This window comes from Prionailurus bengalensis, chromosome C1, assembly GCF_016509475.1.
Source record: "Prionailurus bengalensis isolate Pbe53 chromosome C1, Fcat_Pben_1.1_paternal_pri, whole genome shotgun sequence".
NCBI classification, from domain to species: domain Eukaryota; kingdom Metazoa; phylum Chordata; class Mammalia; order Carnivora; family Felidae; genus Prionailurus; species Prionailurus bengalensis.
In genome coordinates this window covers 222156841-222177284 of record NC_057345.1, presented here as the reverse complement: position 1 = coordinate 222177284, position 20444 = coordinate 222156841, and the positions used below count along the sequence as shown (strand labels likewise).

General features: G+C 54.6%; 3 protein-coding genes across 7 annotated transcripts in view; 2 read left to right on the top strand and 1 right to left on the bottom strand.

The window, feature by feature from the left end:
* PASK (PAS domain containing serine/threonine kinase) overlaps positions 1 to 1444 on the top strand; it is a 41685-nt gene extending 40241 nt beyond the window's left edge. For all 3 annotated transcript variants that reach the window (XM_043578403.1, XM_043578402.1, XM_043578404.1), the window contains 2 exons: positions 115 to 261; positions 854 to 1444. In XM_043578403.1, coding sequence (XP_043434338.1) covers positions 115 to 261; positions 854 to 960 — 254 coding nt within the window. In that variant the 3' untranslated portion in view covers positions 961 to 1444. The remainder of the gene's footprint in view (positions 1 to 114; positions 262 to 853) is intronic.
* A 1801-nt stretch (positions 1445 to 3245) lies between these two features.
* MTERF4 (mitochondrial transcription termination factor 4) lies at positions 3246 to 10425 on the top strand. The gene is made up of 4 exons (XM_043578415.1): positions 3246 to 3363; positions 4405 to 4900; positions 7143 to 7327; positions 8019 to 10425. The coding sequence occupies exons 1-4, from the start codon at positions 3343 to 3345 to the stop codon at positions 8370 to 8372; spliced, it is 1056 nt and encodes a 351-aa protein (XP_043434350.1). The 5' UTR covers positions 3246 to 3342; the 3' UTR covers positions 8373 to 10425.
* Positions 8784 to 20444, bottom strand: part of SNED1 (sushi, nidogen and EGF like domains 1) — an 87388-nt gene continuing 75727 nt past the window's right edge. For 2 of the 3 annotated variants that reach the window (XM_043578405.1, XM_043578407.1), the window contains 5 exons: positions 20036 to 20152; positions 19440 to 19527; positions 14980 to 15063; positions 14091 to 14136; positions 8784 to 12352 (listed from right to left, as the gene is read on the bottom strand). In XM_043578405.1, the coding sequence (XP_043434340.1) occupies positions 14097 to 14136; positions 14980 to 15063; positions 19440 to 19527; positions 20036 to 20152 (329 nt within the window). In that variant the 3' untranslated portion in view covers positions 8784 to 12352; positions 14091 to 14096. The remainder of the gene's footprint in view (positions 12353 to 14090; positions 14137 to 14979; positions 15064 to 19439; positions 19528 to 20035; positions 20153 to 20444) is intronic. The other variant, XM_043578406.1, reaches the window with a different exon arrangement.

Here is a 20444-nt window from a genome sequence, read left to right as displayed (position 1 = left end):
TCAGAGGTGCTCATGGCAGGCACAGCCAGGCCCTGTCTGTAGTTTTGAGACACATTCTACTTGAGCCCGGCCTGGATCCACCCACACGCGTGGGGTGGGTCTCTCTGTCCCCAGATCTCATGCACCTCGTGTCTGGGCTGCTGCAGCCTATCCCCGAGCAGCGCACCACCTTGGAGAAGCTGGTGACGGACCCCTGGGTGACACAGCCTGTGAACCTTGCTGACTACACCTGGGATGAGGTGTGTCGAGTGAACAAGCCAGGTGAGAGGCACGGCCGCTGTGCCAGGAAGGCAGGGCTGCCTTCCTGGGTCTGAGGAGGACGACCCCTCCTCCACGCTGTCCTGGACACAAATGTCAGGCCTTGTAGCTGGTTTGTCACCTGCGGAGAAAGTGGAGCTTGATTCTGTTCCAGAGGCCCCTGAACACCACCGGGGCCTTAGAAGGTGGGTGAGCACCCAGGGGAGGCCCTGACAAGGAGGCGCCCACAGAAGGATTGGGGGCAAAGGGCTGGTGGTGGCCTGAGCCAGCTAAAGGAAAGGGTAAGGCTGCAGATGGTGGGAGTGGGATGCTCTGAGGGGACCCAGGAGCCCTGGCTCTTCAGATAAGGCTTCTGGCTGCACAGCTGGGCAGCAGCCGGCGCGTCTGGTCACCAGTGCTCAAAGCGGGCGGACCAAGCTGGTGCTGCCGGCCCCCGGCTTAGAATCCGCGCAGCAGCTCGGCAGGGGCCGGGACTCGGGCAGAGCCAGGCCGGTTCTGAAGGCCCCTGATGTCTCTGCGGCTAGGGATTCTCCCAGCGAGAAGCAAGTGTCTTAGAATCTTGTGTGAATGATACAATGTCTTCTTCTTTCTTCAGAAAGTGGAGGTCTGTCGGCGCTGAGTCTGGAGATGGAGAGCAGGTGCGCGAGGGAAGTGGCCCCAGAGCCATGCGGGGCCTTGGGCCCTAGGGGCGGCCCCTGCTGAGCGGACACCAGCTCCCTGCTCCTCTGTATCACTCTGGGGGACTGAATTGTTTTCGGGCCTCTTCCATTCAGAGAAAGTAAACTCTCAAGAACTAGGCCCAGTTCACGTTCTAAAAGCTCACGTGCAAAATGCTAAAAGCTCTCTAGCACTAAAAAAATGCTAGAACAAAAGCCAGTGATGCTGTAAGATTTTAGGTTTATAAATAGACTTGGAATTCACTTTTGTCATGACCTCGGGAAAGTGTTCTAGTGCCGGGTTGAGTTTGTACTGTTAAAGGGCTTTCACTTGTGGACTTCGGAAAGGCGTAAAGTTTTTTAGTCTTTCTGCTTTTGTATATACACATGTGTTTTTGTCTCCTCTGACTGGACAAGTGCCCATCGGATGTGTGGAGTTTGTAGAACTGGTTAGCAACTGACCAGACTATTTCATTAACTTATTTTCTTGAACATTTTCCAAATTAAAGCAATTTTGTAGTAAACAGTTATCCTGACTTGGACTGTCTGAATTCTTCCACAACGCCAATGTGGGAAGCGTTTCCTTTCCTTATTTTTATGTCTGTGCACGCCCACTTGCTGCAGCTGGAGAGGGGCTCAGCCTCTGTCAGTTTGGGGGGGCCTCCCCCGGGTGAGCCGGGAGCCCTGCAGCTTGCTCAGTCTAAGGAGGCCGGGCGGGCACTGATGCTCAAGCACTTCTTTCTCCCCTCCCCCCCCCCCCCCCCCCCAGCACTGCAGCCCACCTGGGCCCTGCTGTCCACCCAGACGCCCTGCCAGCACTCCCCAGACAGCCTGCGTCCAGCCCAGGCCCCACCTCGGCCGGGGCGTCCAGCCCGTCTTACTTCCCTTCCGGTTCACAGGCCGGGCTGTCTCTCACACACTCCGATGGCTCCGACCCATCCCCCTCCGGAGCGGAATCCAGATGCTCACGGAGCACGTGAAAAGCAGCCTTTCTTTTTATCTGTGTTGGAGGGGAGGGGGTGGTTGGGAGTAAGAGGGAACTCTTTCATTCTTCTCTTTGCTAAGATGGTGAGAAGAAAACGAAAAGCCCCGCGGCCCCCCCCCTTCTTCCAGCACGTCACCCCTTTCTGCAGGTTGGCGGTTCCTCTGCCTTGCCCTCCGGAAGATGCTCGGGGGTCACACAGCTCTGGGGAAGCCCTGGGCTCATTAGGGAGCACTCAACTGTCCTCCAGTATCTTGGGACACCCAGAGAGCAGTGGTTCGTTCTCAACTGTGGGGATATGGGATATTGCTATCCCCCTTCCTGTGCAAAGTGCTCCTGAGTCCCTGCTGTCACCAGAGACTGACAGGGGGAGGGGGACACGCCCTCCCCCATCAAGGACCACAAAGGCCTGGTTTTTAGGTGTGTATTTTTTTTAAAGTGTGTAATAAAAAGTGATGTTTACTCTTCTGAGTTCGAATGAGTTTCTTGATAACTCTTTTCCAGAGTGAAAAAAAAACCCCACGTTTTTCCTTGTAGTAGACATGATACTTACAACACGTAAGAGGTTACAGAATGTTCTTTTCAGACCCGGGTGCAATGGGCTAAGAGGGAAAAGTCCTAGCTCTCCAAGGACTGTTACTTCTGAGGAAAAATAGAACTCCTCCTTCTGGATGGCAGTAGGAGGTCCGACGTTTTGAGAGCGTTCTTTGCAGAGAGAGGCTGAGGCTGAGACAGGCTGGCAGATCTTTCTCTCTGTGTTCCCGGTGCGATTCCAGAGAGCGGCATTTTCAGAGGACTGAAGATGCTGTTGGCTTCCTAGAGCGAGGCCTGCATCTCGCCCACGACTTTATCTCTCCAGCCGGATTACCTGTCGGGGCTCGTTGACTGATTCCCTCCAGGGAGTGGCGGCAGCACACGGGGATTTTCTTAGGCTTTGGGTGTAAAAGCATTACTTTATCCTGAGAGGCCGACACTTGGGTAGTTTTGCAAGAAAACTGGAGTAAAAAAAAAAAAAAAAAAAAAAAACCCAAGAAAAACAATCAATGCTTTGGTTCTACACAGATTACAACCTTCTCTTTGACAACGTCCTTCGTCACATGACCTGTGGCGGCGCCCAGCCCGGTGCCGGGCACGGAGCAGGTGCTCCAAGCCCTTCTCAGTCCAGAAGCCAGTGCTAGCTAAAAAAAGAGGAAGCTCGTACAAACGAAGGCTCGGGGCTCGGGAGGGCGGAGGATGCCCTGAAAGACACCGGGGCTCCGTGTCCGCACGACCGGGCGTCCCCGCTAGAGGAGGGCAGGCCGCGGGACTGGGGACCTTGGCGGCGGAACGCGCCTCTCGCGCGCCCGCGCTTGCCAGGGGGAGGGCGGAAGGGAGGGCTCGCGAGGGCGGAAGCGCGGACCTGTGAGGGCCGGTTTCCGGCGCCAGGGTCGCTGACGCCTCGGCGCTATGGCGGCGCTCGGCAGGCAGGTGAGGTGGCGCCGGGTGCCGGGGACCCGCGCGGTCGCAGACGAGCCGCCGCCGGGTGGAGCCTTACTCGGGGGCCGGTGCCCCGCGTGGGCCGCGGCGCGCTGTCGCGCGGGGTGGGATCCGGGGCCGAGCGCTGCGGGTCGGGGTGGGGAGGGTGTTGAGTGCGCGGGCGGCGACCGCGGGATCTGCCTCGCGTGGGCCCGCACCGCGGGGCCGTTCGAGGCGGGCGGGAGTTGTGTGTGTGCCCCTTGGCCGTCAGGCTGATTCTGCGGAGCGGACTTAGGTCGATGAATCTGCACACTAGTGTGAGGTCCACATCTTTGAGGTGTGGACGCCAACTCAGACCCCCAGGGGTGGCACGGAAGTTGTTTTCAACTATTGTATTTAGGATACAGCAGCTGCAGAAGGGTTTCTGGGAGATTCCCTTATCTCACTGGTAACACAGGCTTCATGTTTTTCTCTCCTGGGTAGTTTTATGGCCAAGAAGAAAAAGAGAGACCACTTGCATCTGCGTGAGCAAACATTGTTACAAACTTGCTTATCCCCCATTTGTTCTTCCCATAGACGCTGCCTCCTCCTTAAGTTAGGCCCTAATGTTACCGTGTAGAAAGCTACCCCTTCTGTGAGCAGTTCCATGCCTAGGAATGAACTTTGGTTTTTATCTTCCTGTTCGTCTGTTTTCAGTTAAATTTGCACCCCCCCCCCCCCAGCACTGAACCTTAGGGGTAGAGCAAAAGTACCCCACGCACAGACACCCTTTCTAGTTCTGTTCCTCCCTGCCCCCTCAGTTACAGTGACAAAAGCCGGCGGACACTTGCTTGGCTCTCTGACCTCTGTGCCCTCGCAGTACTCTGCTCTCTGTATGTGAACTTCCTTCTCTGCAGGCTTTTTTAGGTTCAGATACGATTCTGCAGATTGCTTACAAAGGCTGCCGTGCTTATGTGGGACCGAGGCACTAGGTAACCTGGCTCAGGAGCCCTGTGATGTCTGTTACATTGGGGTAGTGACGAATTTATTCCCCACTGGTACTCTGTCTCGTAGGTCTTTGACTGGCACCGCCTGATCCCCCTCATCTGGGCGCATGTTGCTAGGCAGACTCCTCTCGGAGAACAGAAAAGGACGTCTGCATCGTTGCTGTGTCTACTGACCACAGCCTCCAGTGGAGGGGGCCTCCGGAAGGTATCCTGCGTGGAACCCAGAAAGTATGTGCGGGAACCAGAGTGCAGGACAGATCTCACCCCGGACCCCCTTGAGAAGCAGAGGACTCCTGTGGCTGGAGGGTTCTTAGAGCGGGAGCACATCATCAGTGCCCTCCTGGACATGGGTTTCAGTGACTTCCACATTAATGAATTGCTCAGTATGTGGCCAAGTGTGCCCCCCCAGCAGTTGCTGGACATCATTTCAGAATTAATACTCCTGGGCTTGAACCCAGAGCCTGTGTATGTGGCCCTAAAGAAAAGCCCTGAGCTGCTGAAGCTGCCTATAATGCAGATGAGGAAACGCTCCAGTTACCTGCGGAAGCTTGGGCTTGGAGAAGGTACAGGAAGTGCTGATTTCGTGGACGACGCCGAGGACTCGGGGTTGGGGGACGAGTAGCCCAGGTGGGATGGACTAGGGGGGCTTCTGGGGAACCTCCTTGAGAGTAACACGTGATTTGGTTCGGAGGTGAGAAAGAGGAGTGACCTCTGTGGATGGCACTGCCGGAGGGAAGGGGGGACAGACCAGGACTCTTGTCTGGTGTGCTCACTGTGGGGCCCCTGGCATCTAGAGCACGTACTACATGCTCACGCCCAGCAGATAGACGTCAGTATGTGATACCGATACATGTGTGTATACGGCATTTTTGATGTTGAACGTGAAGTGGTCTTAGTGCTTTGTGTCTGTATGACGTAGAGCCAAAGGCTTACAGAGGCCCCGGTAAAGACGTGCATTCCAACAAGGTGTCTTGATTTGCTGTGGAAGACGAGATCTTCCCAAACTCCTAGGAAACTGAGGAGTGACTGTTCCCTCCACCACGTCCCCCACCCCCTCCCCTGTCCCCAACAGGATTCACACCTCAAGGATTCTAGAATTCCTTTCTCTCTCTCTTTTTTTTTTTTTTTGTTTATTTATTTTAGAGAGAGTGAGAAAGAGACAGAGCGCAAGCAGGGGAGGTGCAGAGAAAGAGGAAGACACAGAATCTGAAGCAGGCTCTAGGCTCCCAACTGTCAGCACAGAGCCTGACACAGGGCTCGAAGTCACAGACCTCGAGACCATGACCTGAACTGAGGTTGGACACTTAACTGACTGAGCCACCCAGGTGCCCCAAGGATTCTTGAATTTCCTTGGATCTCTTTATGGGCCTTTAGGAGAAGGGGGTTAGGGGTCCATGAGCGTCTCCAAGGATCTTTACCTACTTTGACCAGCGGAGGGCCACTGTTCTTTTTTTTCATTTTTGACTGTTACTGGTAATATATTGTTGAGGGCGACAGAAGGTTTAGGGATCTACTATTTCAGAGGATCTCTACGGACCTCCTCTAGAAGATAAGGAAGAAGGTAGTCTTCTCTGTTTCTGTTACTGGATTACCTGTTGTGGTATAATCTAAAAGGCTAAACTTAACACTTTATATGTGATGATTATAAATTACAAAGCTCAGAGGTGCCTGGATGGTTCAGTCGGTTAAGTGTCCACCTTTAGCTCAGGTCATGATCTCGTGGTTTGTGAGTTTGAACCCCACGTCGGGCTCTGTGCTGACAGCTTGGAGCCTGCTTGAGATTCTCTCTCTCTCTCTCTCTCTCTCTCTCTCTCTGTCCCTCTCTGCCCCTCCCTCCTTTTTCTCTTTCTCTCTCTCAAAATAAATAAACTTTAAATATTAAAAAAAAAGATGTTCTTCCTCTCTATCTGCCCCTCCCCACTCCTCCCCCGTCAAAGAAAAGAAAAAAAAGACCATATGCCCCAGTTTGCGTAGGGTAATCTCAGTTACCAGTTACCCTAATGCATTTGTTAATAGGGCCTCTTTCACTCAGAATTGCCCTAATTTGGATATAATATATGGTCACTTCACTAACTAGGACATCAGTGTTCATGGCTACACATCATGAGTATTCTTACTATTACATTAATTATTATCATGGAAGTCCTTTTCATTGAGTTTAGGCTCCCAGATCTTAGGAACGTTGCTTGTCAGTGCTTCTATTTTATTATGGAAGGAAACATCAATCCAAAGCCCCAGTGTGGGGGAAACTACTGTCTCATCTTACTGTCTCATCTTTCCGTAAATCCCCTGTGAAGTTTTTTTTTTCTTTTAATTTTGGAGAGAGATTGTGCATGGGCAGGGGAGGGGCAGAGGGAAAGAATCTGAAGCAGGCTCCACGCTCAGCACAGAGCCCGACGTGGGGCTGTATCTCATAGGATCATGACCTGAGCCAAAATCAAGAGTCAGACACTCAGCCAAATGAGCCACCCAGGTGCACTAACCCCCCACTCCCCCACCGTGAAGTTCTTCAGAGGAAGGGGACAAGAGGAGGAAGCCGAGAATGTGAGGTTAATGGCTTTCAGTCGGGAGGCCAGCAAGAGGCCCCCTCTTTCTGTCAGGGAGGGAAGGTTGGTGAGTCTCAGAAGTGAGAGAGAGTCGGTGAGGAGCTGTGTCGTTCTGGTGCTCCTGGGCAGGCAGCGGACGCTGTCACTCGTGGAGGAGAGCACCCTGGTCCGTGTTTTGAATGCTGGCTTGGGTGTAGCGAGCCCTTGGTTTTCTGGACTATCCTGAAATTATGCACTTGCCCTTTTTTATGTTCTGCAGGGAAACTCAAGACGGTGCTTCTCTGCTGCCCTGAAATCTTCACCATGCACCAGAGGGACATCGACAGCATTGTCGGAGTTCTCAAGGAGAAATGTCTTTTCACGGTACAGCAGGTGACCAGGATTTTGCACAGGTGCCCGTATGTTCTTCAGGAGGACCCCGGTGAACTGGAGTACAAGTTCCAGGTGAGGGTGCCTGGTCGGGGGTTCGGGAAGGGACAGCCAGTGCTTCAGCTGTAGGGAGGGGCCGCTCCACCGAGGGAGGCCTCAGGCGCCCTGAGGGTGAATGGATGAGGTGAGGGGCTTAGATCCTCCTTGCAGGAGCCAGAGAGAATCGGCCTCTGGTCTTTCACCCCTTTATGTAGGACCTGTTCTGCAGTTTTTCTGCCATTGATGGGGGGTCACCCAGTCTCACTCTTGGGGCCAAACGGAGCCTCTGCTTGAAATAGCTAATTTAAAAAGAGCTGAAAATCTTCCTTTCTTTAGAACCTATTCTGCATGCTGATTTTAGAAGTGTAGTTGTGACAGTTGTCCCAACTTTTGGGTAACAATTATGACAACTTAGGTCAAATTGTTAGATGTGTTCTGAATTTTTTGCCTGTTCTTTCCATACTCACGGTTTTTTCCCTGAGAAAAACAGAACTGAATTTATCTCCCTTGTCCCTTTATTTTCTGCTAAATTTTTCTCAATATGAATTTGAAAATGTTTTGAAAACTCAGCCGTCACACAATTGCCGGGTGTCACGGAGTGTCCTGCCACTGTTAGTTGGGTGGCCCTTTGTGAGTGCGTTTGGACAGCTTGAGGCGATTATGGACCGTAGAAGGGCCGGTTGTAAGTCACTGTGCCTGGGCCTCCTAACTGTGTCTGTGTCTCCAGTATGCCTATTTCAGGATGGGGGTTAAGCACGCGGACGTGGTGAGGACCGACTTGCTGCAGTATTCCATCACCAAGATCAAGCAGAGACATGTGTTCCTCGAGCGCCTAGGACGGTACCAAACCCCTGATAAGAAGGGCCAGACCCAGGTCCCCAATCCTTTACTCAAGGACATCCTCAGAGTGTCAGAAGCTGAGTTTCTGGCCAGGACAGCCTGTTCTTCTGCTGAGGAGTTTGAAGTTTTTAAGAAGCTCTTTGCTCGGGAGGAGGAAGAGAAGTCCGAGAGCCCCATGCCTGACCATAAAAGCTTAAGTCTGGACGAGGAAGAGGAGGAGGAGGAAGAGGAGGAGGAGTGATGGAAGGACAGGAGTGAAGAGCCCATAGATATCCAAGAATGTTTTAATTTTCTCAGAGCTCTTGAGAGCTTCACTTGGATCTTCTCAGGTTATTTTTCCTTCTAAAACTGGTCTTCTAGTGAAAACATTGTTATAAATCACCTGAGAAGCAGGTCAGACTAAGAAGGAGTTGCATTAGTTTGATCTGTCGTCGGATCTCTGTGGGGAGGGCCCTGTTCCATCCTGAATGAGAGTTACTCTGAGCTGTTAAACTCAGGGGGACTGAGTATCTCAACATCCGGTTTTGTTTTTTTCTCTGTTACCTACGTGGGTGATGATTCCATGATTGTGGGGAATGGGGTTCCTCCCTCTGGTTCGAGTCATTATATAGTTCCTTCCAGTGATAAAGATACAATTATGAGCAGGCAGGGAGGCTTTTGTACATCACAGCACTTTATTCTATGAAAACAAGTAGCCGGTTTCCCACAGAAACACTCGTGTTTTCCATCCACACATATTGCTTCCTAGCTGCATTCAGCATCCGGCAGCGTAAAGGGAGTTGTTAGTGATGTGTGTTTTCAACTCGCACAGCTTCTTGATGCCATTGGAGGGTTGGGGGGCTGCTCTCTATGTCTGTGAGGACGAGGCCCTGGCTCTGACCTCTCAGGAAAGTTGGCTTCCCTGCGAGGCCGAGCTCACGGCCGGTGGGCCACATCCAGGCCCGAAGGCTCTGGCGGCCACAGGAATGTGGCCTGGAGTGCGCCAGAACGGGAAGGGGCTGGGGCGGTCTGATGTCATCTCCCTATCGCCCGTTTCACACAGTGGCTCCTGAGACCAGAGGAGAAGAGGAGTCACATGGGGTCTTTGGCGGGGCGGGACCTGGTCTCCTTCAGGGGGCCCCACGACAGCATGGTGCTGGGAGTCCCCTCGGGGAACCCGGTGGGCCTCAGGGGTGATTTAAAGAGCGGAATGTGATAGAGGTCATCTCTGAGGTAGAGGCCCGGCCCTGATGGTCTGGGCTCCGCGAGGGAGGGCTGGTGCACCTCGGAACGTCCTGGCGTCCCTCCCTTCGGGGGAGCCGGCCCGGGGTTGGTGACGCAGAAGACGTTTTTGGTGATGCAACCAAAATCCGGGTCTTGGCAGCATTTTAACAACCATGTGGAAGTTCTGGTGCTCGGCCTCATTTTTCCAGCAGAGACTGTGCAGGAATCCTGTGGGGCAGCGGTTCCCACCTGTGGCGATCTCGACCCCAGGGAACGTCTGGCAGCATCTGAGAACGTCTCGGTTGTTAGGACCAAGGGAGGGCGCCGTTGGGATCTAGTGGAGGCAAGCGCTGCCGCTCAACGTCCTGCCAGGCCCGTGACGGCCTCACTGCAGAACCATCCAGCTGGGGTGTCGGCGGGGTCGTGGCCAAGGAGCAGCTCTAAAGCCTGGTCCGGTGGATTGTAAGCAGGCTCATGTTTGTTACATTTCTTGTATGTAAGAGAAAAGTCAGTAGCTGCGTGTTGGCGTTCCGTTCCCCCGTGCACTGGAATGTTCTTGTAGTCTGAGCTCTGTCTGCTGTGGGGACTCGGCACCAAGGTACTTGTGTTTTCTCCGGGCTCACGTGTGAGCGTGACCACACAGAGCCACGTTCGGCGGAAGGAAGGTAGCTCAGTGAGTCCCTGTGTGGTGTCGGAGGCCAGTGTCGTGGCAGTAGCTGGCCGGCGGGAGCGTCCCTGCCAAGGCAGCTGCTGGAGGTGGCCGGCCCTGGGTTTGCCGGAGGGAGAGCAGCAGGATGGCGGAGGGGTTGCTCCTGTGGCAGCCCACGTGCGGCGGCGGGAGGAAGGGTTTGTCCTCACTGGGTTCTCGGCCGTGGGCAAGGTTATGTGAAACCGAGAGCATTTCCCTCTGCTGGCGTTGTCACTTTCCTGTTTTGTGGCGTCCGAGTGACCAGTACTCTCCCTCAGGTGGGCTCTTGTGTCCAGTCGGGGGACTAAGTAGCATTACAAATTTCTATGACTGGAATGGCTAACCTGGCAGTTCATGATTGCTCCTTGCATTTTGATGCAGAAATACATTTCTACGCACCTGATAGTTTTCTGATTTCCTCATTTCTTCAGGTGGAGTTTGAGCGTATGTTCGAGGAAGACGCTACAGTGTTGGAAGGCACTGTGTGAAAAGAGCAGTGTCTCATTTAGAATGTGTCCAGGATGAGTTGTGGTTCCTTTAGCATCAGGAGGTGTTTTTACTAGACTTACTAGATTTGTAAAACATCACGACGAGTTCATCATAAGACGGCACCAAGCTCAGGATTCAGTAGACTGTTTCTTGTAGAAACCAACGTTTCTGAGTTAAAAACTGAAACACGCTAGTGTTCGCCTCACGGCTGAGGGGCTTGAGGTCATTAGCATCGCAGTAGAAAGTTTCATCTACTTTTCCAGTGATATCGCTTGATCTCGCCACTTGCCGGTGATGCTGTAGCTTTCCGTAGGCACACAGCGACAGGTCCCAGGGACGCAGCAGAAGTCAGCAGTACGCGTGTCTGTACGTGGTCTCCTCTCACTGCCCCAGTGCCGGAGCCCGCAATGAGCTCCCCCGTCTTCTCCAGGCGGGCCTGGGTCACTGGGGACGCTCTTGAAATGACCGTCTTTCCTTTCTGAAAAGGACAAATCGCATAATACACAGACATATGCACACAAAATTTTAATGAAAACAAAAAGCCTAAAATATACTCTAACTCTTCAAAAAAGTGTTTTTAGAAAAGATGACGGGAAGGAGCCCTCTCTGTGCTGGAATGCTGACTTGGGGCAGTGTGGGAGGCGCCCAGGGGCTCGAGTTCATGTTGGGTCTGCTCCTAAAATGTACGCGACTCGAGGTGGGTTGGCTTGCTTGCTTTTGGCCTCCCCAGGGAGAAGACTGCTGGTAGAAGACTCTGGAAGGCATATGTGGCGAGGCTGCGCGGCCCCCTGCTTGCAGAGACGAAGTGTGTGAACAGCCGCGAGCCGACTGCCTACAGCAGTGTCGCTCAAGGCACGGGCTGAGCATCTCCGGCGTGATCGGGTCTCTGTGGCACCCGGCCCTGAGAGGAGGAAGGAGCCCCTGCTGTGCGCCGTGGGTACCCCCTCGGCTTCCCGAGTTGGGGGGCTCGCGCGGGGCTTCCGTGCAGCTCCGGGGTCTTTGCTGCCGAGGTGCGTCATCGGGGCATGGCTTTCTCTGCGCGAGGCTGAGGCCTGGGTGACCCGATCGAGCGGGGCTTAGCCAAGTGGGTAGATGAGGTCTTACTGGAACACAGCCACACCCGTCCGGTCACACGTCTGGCAGCGCTGCTGTGAACGCGGAGCTGAGTCGTTGCCGCGGAGACCGTCTGGTCCACGGAGCCAAAAATAGTCACTGTTTGGGAAAGGGTTGGAGGCTGGAAGTGTGTAAACCCCATCTTTGTATTTATTGTACTTTCTCTTTCCAATCTGCCGGACCGGGTGCCGGGTCGCGCCTGCAGCAGACGAGCGGGGGCGATGGTGGAGGAGGGTCCGCTGGGCACCCAGCCCTCGGCTTCCCTCGCGGTGGCGCCTCATCGCGGCCCCTTCCTGGCGCCGCCGCCTCTGCCTGGCGGGCTTGAGAGCGGCTCGTCCTCAGCGTGACTGTGAGGTCTCCGGGGGAGAACTGCCCCCCGACCTCGGAGTCCCAGAGCGGGTGTCTGGATGTCGCAGGAGCCTTCCTGGCTGGCTGCCTCGCTTACCCGGGCCGATGCCTGGCCTGTCCCCGTAGGAAACGGCAGCCGGGCTTACAGCACGGCCTGCTAGAAGCGTTGCGGAGCCTGGAGGTGACTCAGCCCAGAGGGCGTCCCTGGAGTGGCCTTGGCCGTCTGTCTCGGTAGGGGCGGGGGAGGGAAGCTGCAGAGGGTTCGGGCGCTAGCCAGGACCTGATGTCTCAGGCGCCCGTCTCAGTCCACTTTTAGCCCCGTCTTTCTGGGCTCTGGAAGCTCGCGAGGTTGATGGAGTGTAACAAGGACGTCCTGAATCCTTTGAAGGAGAAAGAGAACGGGGCGTGAGGAGAGTGATAGCCATACCTCTTTAAAACGCAGCTTCCTGTTCCCTTAGCGGTGCTCGGTCCCCGCCCCCAGGTGGCCCCGTGTTCCTGTCGCATCAGAGCCTCGCTGAGCTCTCCAACACTCAGCAGGGGGAGGGCAGGTGTGCCGAGGAGCTCTGGCTGCACGGCCCCGTGGTAGGGGTGTTCGGGCGGCACCGCGGGCCGCCGGCTGCTCCCTTCCGTTAGGCGTTAGGCGATGCCCTTGGATTTTGGCTCTGAAGACACAGGCTGTCCCTTGTTGCTCTGGATTGAAATGAACTCCTGTTGGTGGTGTTTTCTCCATTGTTTGAAGAATGGGTGTCCTGGAAGCTAGTATTTGATGATCTGGGAGTTAATTGAGGGTTTCTGATTTGTTCTTATACTAATGGACTTGTTGAGTTTTAGAGAAAGGTATTATTCTTTCAGGTGACTTATTGTGATACAAAGGTTTCAGACCCAAGCTATACTTGCGGGTTCTTGTCCTGGTAGCAAATTGCTCGCGAGCCGTGGGGCGTGTGTTGCATTGTGTGTCTGTGGGGTATGAAATGGGAGGGGAATGATGCCTTTGGGTAGACGAGCTGAACGCAGAGGCTTTTTGAGAAGGCGGCCCGGGGACGGCTGCCAAGGCCGCGCTGTGCGGACCCCAGCCTCGGCTTTCCCCGCTTGGCTGGGGTGGACGCGCTTCCTGTGGTGGCGCCTCCCCTGCGAGGCTCTTTTGCTTCTGCTTGTTTGGAAAGGCTCTGAGAAACATTCCTGCTTCATCTCCTTAGTCCGTAAGACGGTATAGCCTGTGCTGAAGCTGCCTGTTCCCTGAGGTGCCTCACTTTCCTCTCAACACCAGGAGGATGGGCTCGGGAGGCTCATTTATGGAGCAGGAGGAGTGAGCTGCCCTGGGTGGGGGTGGGGGTGGGGGTGGGGGGGGTGTGCCACCTTATTCCCGGTGACGCTCAGCGTGGGACTGATTCTGGGCTGTAGACGGGTCTTCGTGGTTCAACCCGATATGTCCCTGTTAGGAAGACTTGGACAGAGTTTATGGGTGGTGAGTAAGCCGGGTGGCGTGGAGTTTCCAGGGGAGTTTGGGAAATGCCACATCAAACAAGAATAGGGCTAGAGAGTTTCTTTCGTTCCAGGATTCCGAATGCTCAGGATTTCTGCATCCATTGGGAATTTCCCAGTGAGGGAGTCGTCAGGACTTCCCCAAAGTTACGTGATCAAGGTCCCTCACCCCATTTTTTCTTTCAACGTATCGCCATTCGTGGAGTCTGGGAGCCCTCCCTCGAACCCCTGCGCCCCTGGGTCTGCGTCTCCCCAGGCCCCTCTGACCACCCTCCCTTCCCAGCTCCCCACCTGCCGCCACCCCTCACGGCAGCCCCCGTCAGTCCTGCCCCCTGCTACTGCTGCTGCTGGGGGGCTGGGAGGGGTTTCTCCATTTGCTTGAGGTAGAGTGAGACTCGTGCTCACCCCCAGGTGCATCTCTGCCAGGTTTATGTGTATTCGGAGGCCTTGGGTATTTGTTTTTTCTCTCCCGTTGTAGCCCCCTCAGAGAGTTCTGAACCCCCTGGTCTGGGGGTTTGTAACAGGGTACAGCTGGGCCCCGAGGAGATGGCAGCCCTCCCGGAGCCCGCCTGCCGGGCCAGCCCCTCCGACCTCCCAGCGGCTCCACCAGCCACCCAGCCGTGGTGGGAAACATACCTGTACCTAAGATTTCTTCAGTGTCGGACTGTTGTTACTTTGTTTCCTGAAATAGAAAAAGGCGGTTTAACAGAAAAGAAACTGTGTACCTGGAGCCCAGGCTGCCTGCTGGGGTCCCTTCTTTGGCTCAGGTATATTCCATTTTGGGGAACACCGTTAGCGAGGCACTGATGCAGAGACTAGCATTTTAGTGTCTGTGCACCCACTTGACCGGCTGTGAGTCACGGGGAGGAGGAGGAGAGTGGAAGGGACAGGCACATATTTGGCCAAGCAGGTGTCGAATTGCACACTGCGGTCTTTCCCCGACAGTCAGTAATGCAAAAGCTAAGGTGTGTGGTTACTGGTTGGTCTGTCGGAGCGACTGGGGTGAGGACTCTTCTGTTTGGAAAGCATATAATGTACTCGGGCAGTACATTATGTAATAACTCCTGTGAGTCCCTGGGGCCCTTTGGGGAAAGAACCTGGCTGTGAGTAAATAAAAAGTAGAGATTTACTATATTTGCAGTTACATATGTGCACCTGTCAGTGATGTCTCCTGCTTCCCAATTCACAGGTACTGTGTGAACCACAGGTACTGTGTGAACATGCATAACCAGAGACCCTCTAAGCACCCACCGTGTGACCCCCAGCACCCACTGTGTGGTCTCCCCCGCACCCACCATGCCTGGCTTGACCAGTCTGTGCGTGTTCAGGTGCACACGTATGTGCACACAGTTTCTAAGTGGAGTGTCCATACGGGGCTGGACATTTGGACAAACACACGAGACAGCCTGGCTCAGCCCACGGGCCTGTGGCAGCCCACAGCGCTCTGTCCCCAGGGCCGCCTTTGCCCCGTTACCCTGCGAACTATACGCAGAACACTGTGTGGGCCTCCTCCCTGAGATGGCACCTGTTCGGGGTTTTCTTGCCGCTCGTGCTTTCACAGCTCTCTTTGAAGCAGATGTCCTGGTGCACCTTGTAGACTCTCTTATACCTGTGTCACAAGAAAGTTCTGTGAAGCCAGAAACGAGAGCAGGATGTCGCCCAGCTGCCTCACCCAGGCTTCACGGGCCCGCAGTGACCGTGCCACGTGTTCGAGGGACAGGTCATTATTTTCTAAATAAAACTTTATCCCACGTGGATGTAATAAAATGTCCAGCATAAAAGTCATATAATTAAAAAAAAATTGACTGCCCTGAGGCATAATTTACATAAGATACACCCATTTTAAATGTGCATTTTGAGAAATGTGGGCAAAATAATGATATTAAGACATGAGAGGAGAAATTTCAAGCACGTGTTTTGCTGAAGCCTTGATACAGTACGACTTTTCTGTCTTAGGGGCAGTTCTTGGAGAAGTTTGAGAGCCTTGAAGATGCAGGTGCTTGTCACGGACAGTGTAGACTCCAGCCCCGCCTCCCATTTATTAACTAGTCTACTTGGAGTGTGTGTCTGGAACTTAGGCCTCAGTTTTGTGTGAAACGGGAATTATTTGTGTTACCTCTCACAGATTGGTAGACAATAATGAACAGGAAAGTGTTTGTTGTTAAAGCTCTCAAATGTCAGAGCTGTTGGAAAGGGAGATCCAGGGAGTGTGATGGGCAGACCTCCAACTCATGTTCAGTGTAGGAGAGCCCTTGGGACTTAAAGCCTTTGGTTAAGTCTCACACTTGTGGCCATCAGGGAGTAACAAGATCTGGAGTGAACCCCCCAATATGAACAACCGGAGAACTGGACCAATTGTAAGCAGCAGTTTTCAGATGTTAGAAAACATACAGTGCAAGACTGTGGTCCTTGAGACAAGGGACACATGAAATGAGCCCTGTAACCCCTGAATTCAGTCTGGAGGCATGTTTTGGACTGCACTGAAGGGTGGCGGTGGGGGGGTGGTGCACTGCAGGGTGGTGGCAGTTGGGGGGGAGGGAGGCGCGCGGGAGCCAAGCAGTGGTGACACTGAGTTGAGGGAACAGAGGTGAGAATTGAGGAGGTAGAGGCAGCTGTGGTCTGTGGGGCAGAGCACTGGGGAGGAGGGAGCTATGTAGAGGACGAGCTGAAGCCTGGAGAAGGGTCCCTTTGAAAATTAAGCTGTGCACACGTGTGGTAGAGTCCCCTGAGGCTGGGCAGGGGGAACTACCGAGAAGCTGAACAACTGAGCTAGAGCAATCTTCTATCCATAAACTAGAAGCTCCAGAAAGACCATGGTTTAGAAGGAGGGAAAATGAACACAAATCACCCTAAAACAGCCTTCAAAAAGATCAAACTAAAATCAGCTGCCTTGTAGAACATAACTACAGGTTCTTGGAAATACACACACAAAAAACTTAGCACTCAGTAACATAAAGTTCACAATGTCCAGCATCCAACAAAAAATTACAAGACAGTCAAAGACTCCTACAAAGTATCAAGAAAATGTGACCCGTGAACAGCAAACAATAATTGAATAGAAAGACACTCAGACGGGAGCGCAATGGCAGGAAGACCAGACAAGGACCATAAAACGTGTCACAGATTTGCTCCCATATGTTCTGTGATCTGAAGGAAAACAGAGGCAGTGAGGATGGAGAGGAAAGACATGTGAAAAGACTGGATTGCATTTCCAGAGATGACGAAGTGAAGATTTTGCTGAGTGAGTGGGATTGATGGCAGGTGAGACCGTGCAGAAGGAAAGACCATGGAACTCAAAGGCACAGCTGTGGAATCGATCTACAGCGAAGTGGAAGAAAGGCTGGGAATGATGAAAAGCACCTCGGGGAGCTGAAGGGCCTATGTCAGTCTAGCACCTGCATGATTGGAGTCACGGGACAGGAGAGAAATGGAGGGACGGTAAGAATACCTGAAGAATAAGGGCCCGAACCCCAGAGATCCAAGAAGCCCGACAAACTCCTGAGAGCAAAACCATGTACACGAGCACGTCCAAATGCAGCACACTCAAGTTTCCCAGAGACGGTAGAAGAGAATAAGAGCAGCCATGGCGGGTTGGGGGGGGGGGTCCCGTCACACTGGGGGAGAAGAGTGAGGGCAGCCTGGGGCGCCTGGGTGGCTCAGTCTGGTAAATGTCCGACTTCGGCTCAGGTCACGATCCCCTGGTTTGTGAGTTCGAGCCCCGTGTTGGGCTCTGTGCAGACAGCCCAGAGCCTGGAGCTGCTTCAGATTCTGTCTCTGTCTCTCTCTCTTTGTGTGCCCTCTCCCACTTGAGTTCTGTCTCTCTGTCTCAAAAATAAATAAGCATTAAAAAAAAAAATCAGTGCAGTCTTCCTGAGACCACGCAAGTCACAAGACAAGGAGGGGCCACTGTAAAGCGCCAGAAGGAAAAACACAACTGTCAGCCAGGAATTCGATATTCAGCAAATACATCCTTCAAAAACGAAGGTGAAGTAAACCCTTTCCAGACAAAAGCAGAGACAGTTCATCGCCAGCAGGCCTGCACTGTAAGAGGGGCCACAGGAAGTTGTTCAGGCAAACGGTGCCCGAGGGCATCTTAGGTCTGTAGGAAGGAATACCAGGCGCTGGGGATGAACACGGAAGGGAGAACAAGAGACTTGACTCTCAACAGGTTTTAAAAAGGTAACTGTCCTTTGAGAGCCGGCACACCGTACTGTATGGTTCAGACTGTGGCAGTAAAGCGACCGGCTACGGTCGTTGACGGCCCGAGGGGAAGTGAGCCTGCCGTAGCGGGAGCCTTCCATCATCTGAGCTTGTGTGGCAGCAGTTAAAGGTATGTTGTGCTGAGTTGAAAATGCATATTGTGGATCCCGTAGGCATCGTCACCACGGAACATTCGACCGAACAAGTATTACCAGTAAACCAACCGCAGTGGTAAAACAGAATCCTAGGAAGTAACTGGTCCAAATGTAGGCAGGAAAAGAGAGAGGAAGGAACAGCGATCAGATGGGACAAATAGAAAACGCACAGCAATATGGTGGATTTAAACCCAGTCACGCCGGTCATCACGGCAACATGTAGATGGTGCAGACACCCCAGTAAAAACCAGAGGCGTCAGACTGGATGTAAAGCAAGACCCCCACGTGCTGAACACGAGACAGTCACGTCCAGGCACGTGGTTAAGGTGAGAGGACGGAGAGCTGTTGACAGGTGGGTGGGCCTAGCAGGCACTGGCGTCTCTGGCTCAGTTGGAAGGTGGGGGACGCTGCAGGTTAGGGCTGCCGCTCCACAGAACCAAACTCACACGGTCTGCGCACGTGGATCCACGGGCGCCAGTGCAGCTCAGCACCCCTGTACGCTCCTGCCGTGTGCGAGGCCTGGCTTCCTGTCCACGTTCAGAGCAAACCTGCCTGGCCTTCCCGCGTCCCATCCAGAGCGATCTTTAGACACGTAACCAAACAGGTCACTCCTCTGCTCGGCATCCTCAGTAGCTCCCCGTTTCCGAACACATGCCAGCGTCCTTCCAAGGGCCTCCAGAACCCTGCTGGGTTCCTGCTGGCCCACCTGACCACCACTTCCCCTGGCTCCCCTCCAGCCCCACTGGCCTCCTTGCCGGTCCTCAGACAGGCAGACGTGTTCCTGGCTTAGGGCCTTGGCGACTGATATTTTGACTTTCTGGAATGTTCTCCCCTCAGGTATCCCTCACCCCCTCCGTGTCTGTTCAATGTCGTGTTTCCACGAGGCTTCCCCTGACACCCTGTGTGATGCTGCAGCCGGCCCCTCCCCGTCCCCCAACCCTGGCTCTCCTGGCCCCACCTGTTCATCTTTTCCCCAGCCCTGCATAACATGCTCCTGCTGCTGGTGTCCTGTCTCGTCGAAAGTGGAAGGGTCGCGAGGGCAGGACTTTGGCCAGTTCTGCTCACGGGCATGTGCCGAGTGTGTTTGTTAACCAGATGCATTGAAGTATGACCCAAAGGGCCACAGGGTGTTAGCGAGAAAGGTCCTGTGAGATGAGCCAGGCCAGCTCTCCCTCTGCAACCCGTTTTACAGATGAGGAAGTCAAGGCGTGAACGTCATGGCCTAATGGCAGGATGGAGACCTGCGTCCTCCTGTGCGGTTGTTTATCTTTCCTGGGGGCTCGGAGGCAGAGAGGAGGGGACGTCATTTCCTGACATCGATGTACATGTTGCCCTGCCGTCCAGTGAGGCGGGGGGGGGGGGGTGATGCCACTCAAGGGTGCGGGAGAGGAAGGTCCGAGGGGTCAGGAGCCAGGGGACCAGGGTTCCCTGCACGGACTCGACAAGCTATTCATCCGTCTGCTTCAGCTTCCTGATGTGTTACGTGGAGGGAATGGGTACAAGCCCCTGTGTGACCTCGACCCCCAGAGCTCCTCGGGGCTTCTGAGGGTGGGTGAGCTGGGCTTCGTGAAAGCACTTCTGGAAGCCGGGAACTTTCCACAAATGTGGTGAGAGCAGGAGAGAAACTTACACGTGGTGGCAGGCTCCTCCTTCCCAGACGGGCACGGCCTTGGTCTCGGAGAAGAGCCTGGTGCAGGGCTGCGGCACCTTGGTGCAGGCTGCCGGCGCAGAGGGAGGGAGAGGGCCGAGGCTTGGCACTGAGGTCGCACCCCTCCCACAAGTGCGGGGTTGCCCTGCCCCTGGCAGCCCCAGGTTGTCGGCTCTGCCCGGCCACGGGGGTGAGCAGCTGCTGTGGAGACTTGGTCCACGCCCCCCCCCCCCTTCAGTCCTAGATTCTTCTTAGTGGGGGAGGCCTGTGGCTCTTCTCCCTCCTGCTACCATGTCTGGCTCTGGGGATGCTCCATGTCCCTTGCTTTCTGACTGTCCCCAGCCTCCCCCGTTCTCTGGGCAGCACCCCTCACCCTGGTGCTTCGGAACTCACTGTGCCTCAATATCCCTACCTGGGCACCGGAGTCTGGGGCACCAAAGCTGGGCCCCCGTCCTGGCACCTGGAGGTCGGAGGTCCTTGTGGCAAGCCCACCCTGGGCCCAGGGTTCCCATCACAGTTGGCTGTGACAGGTGATTTGAGGCCTGGGTCCCCACAGGAGGGAGCGGCCCCCGACTTACCCAGCTCACAGCGTCTGCCTTTGAACCCTGGGCTGCAGTCACAGCTGTGGGTATCCACACCTGGCACGCAGGTGCCTCCGTTCTGACAGGGGTTTTCTGAACAGTTCCCAGGAGTGTCTGCGAACAAGCCATGAGCAGTTAGTTGCCGGGACCCCAGAGGAAGGGCTGCCAACATTGCCCCGTGGCTGCCTCCTGCCGTCCGCAGCGCTCCTGGGCCCTGGGGGTGGTCCGCTGTCAAGCGGTCCGAGAGCAGAGGTGGGAAGGTTGGCCTCAGTGTGCTCGTCCCTGACCCTGCACCTCCAGGGAGGGGGATGACCCTGGGGCCCGCAGTACAGAGACACTCCAGCCCCGCTCCGGCCTGCGGTCCCCGCCGCTGCCACCCTGCACTTGGAGCCCCCTCCTTGTCCTC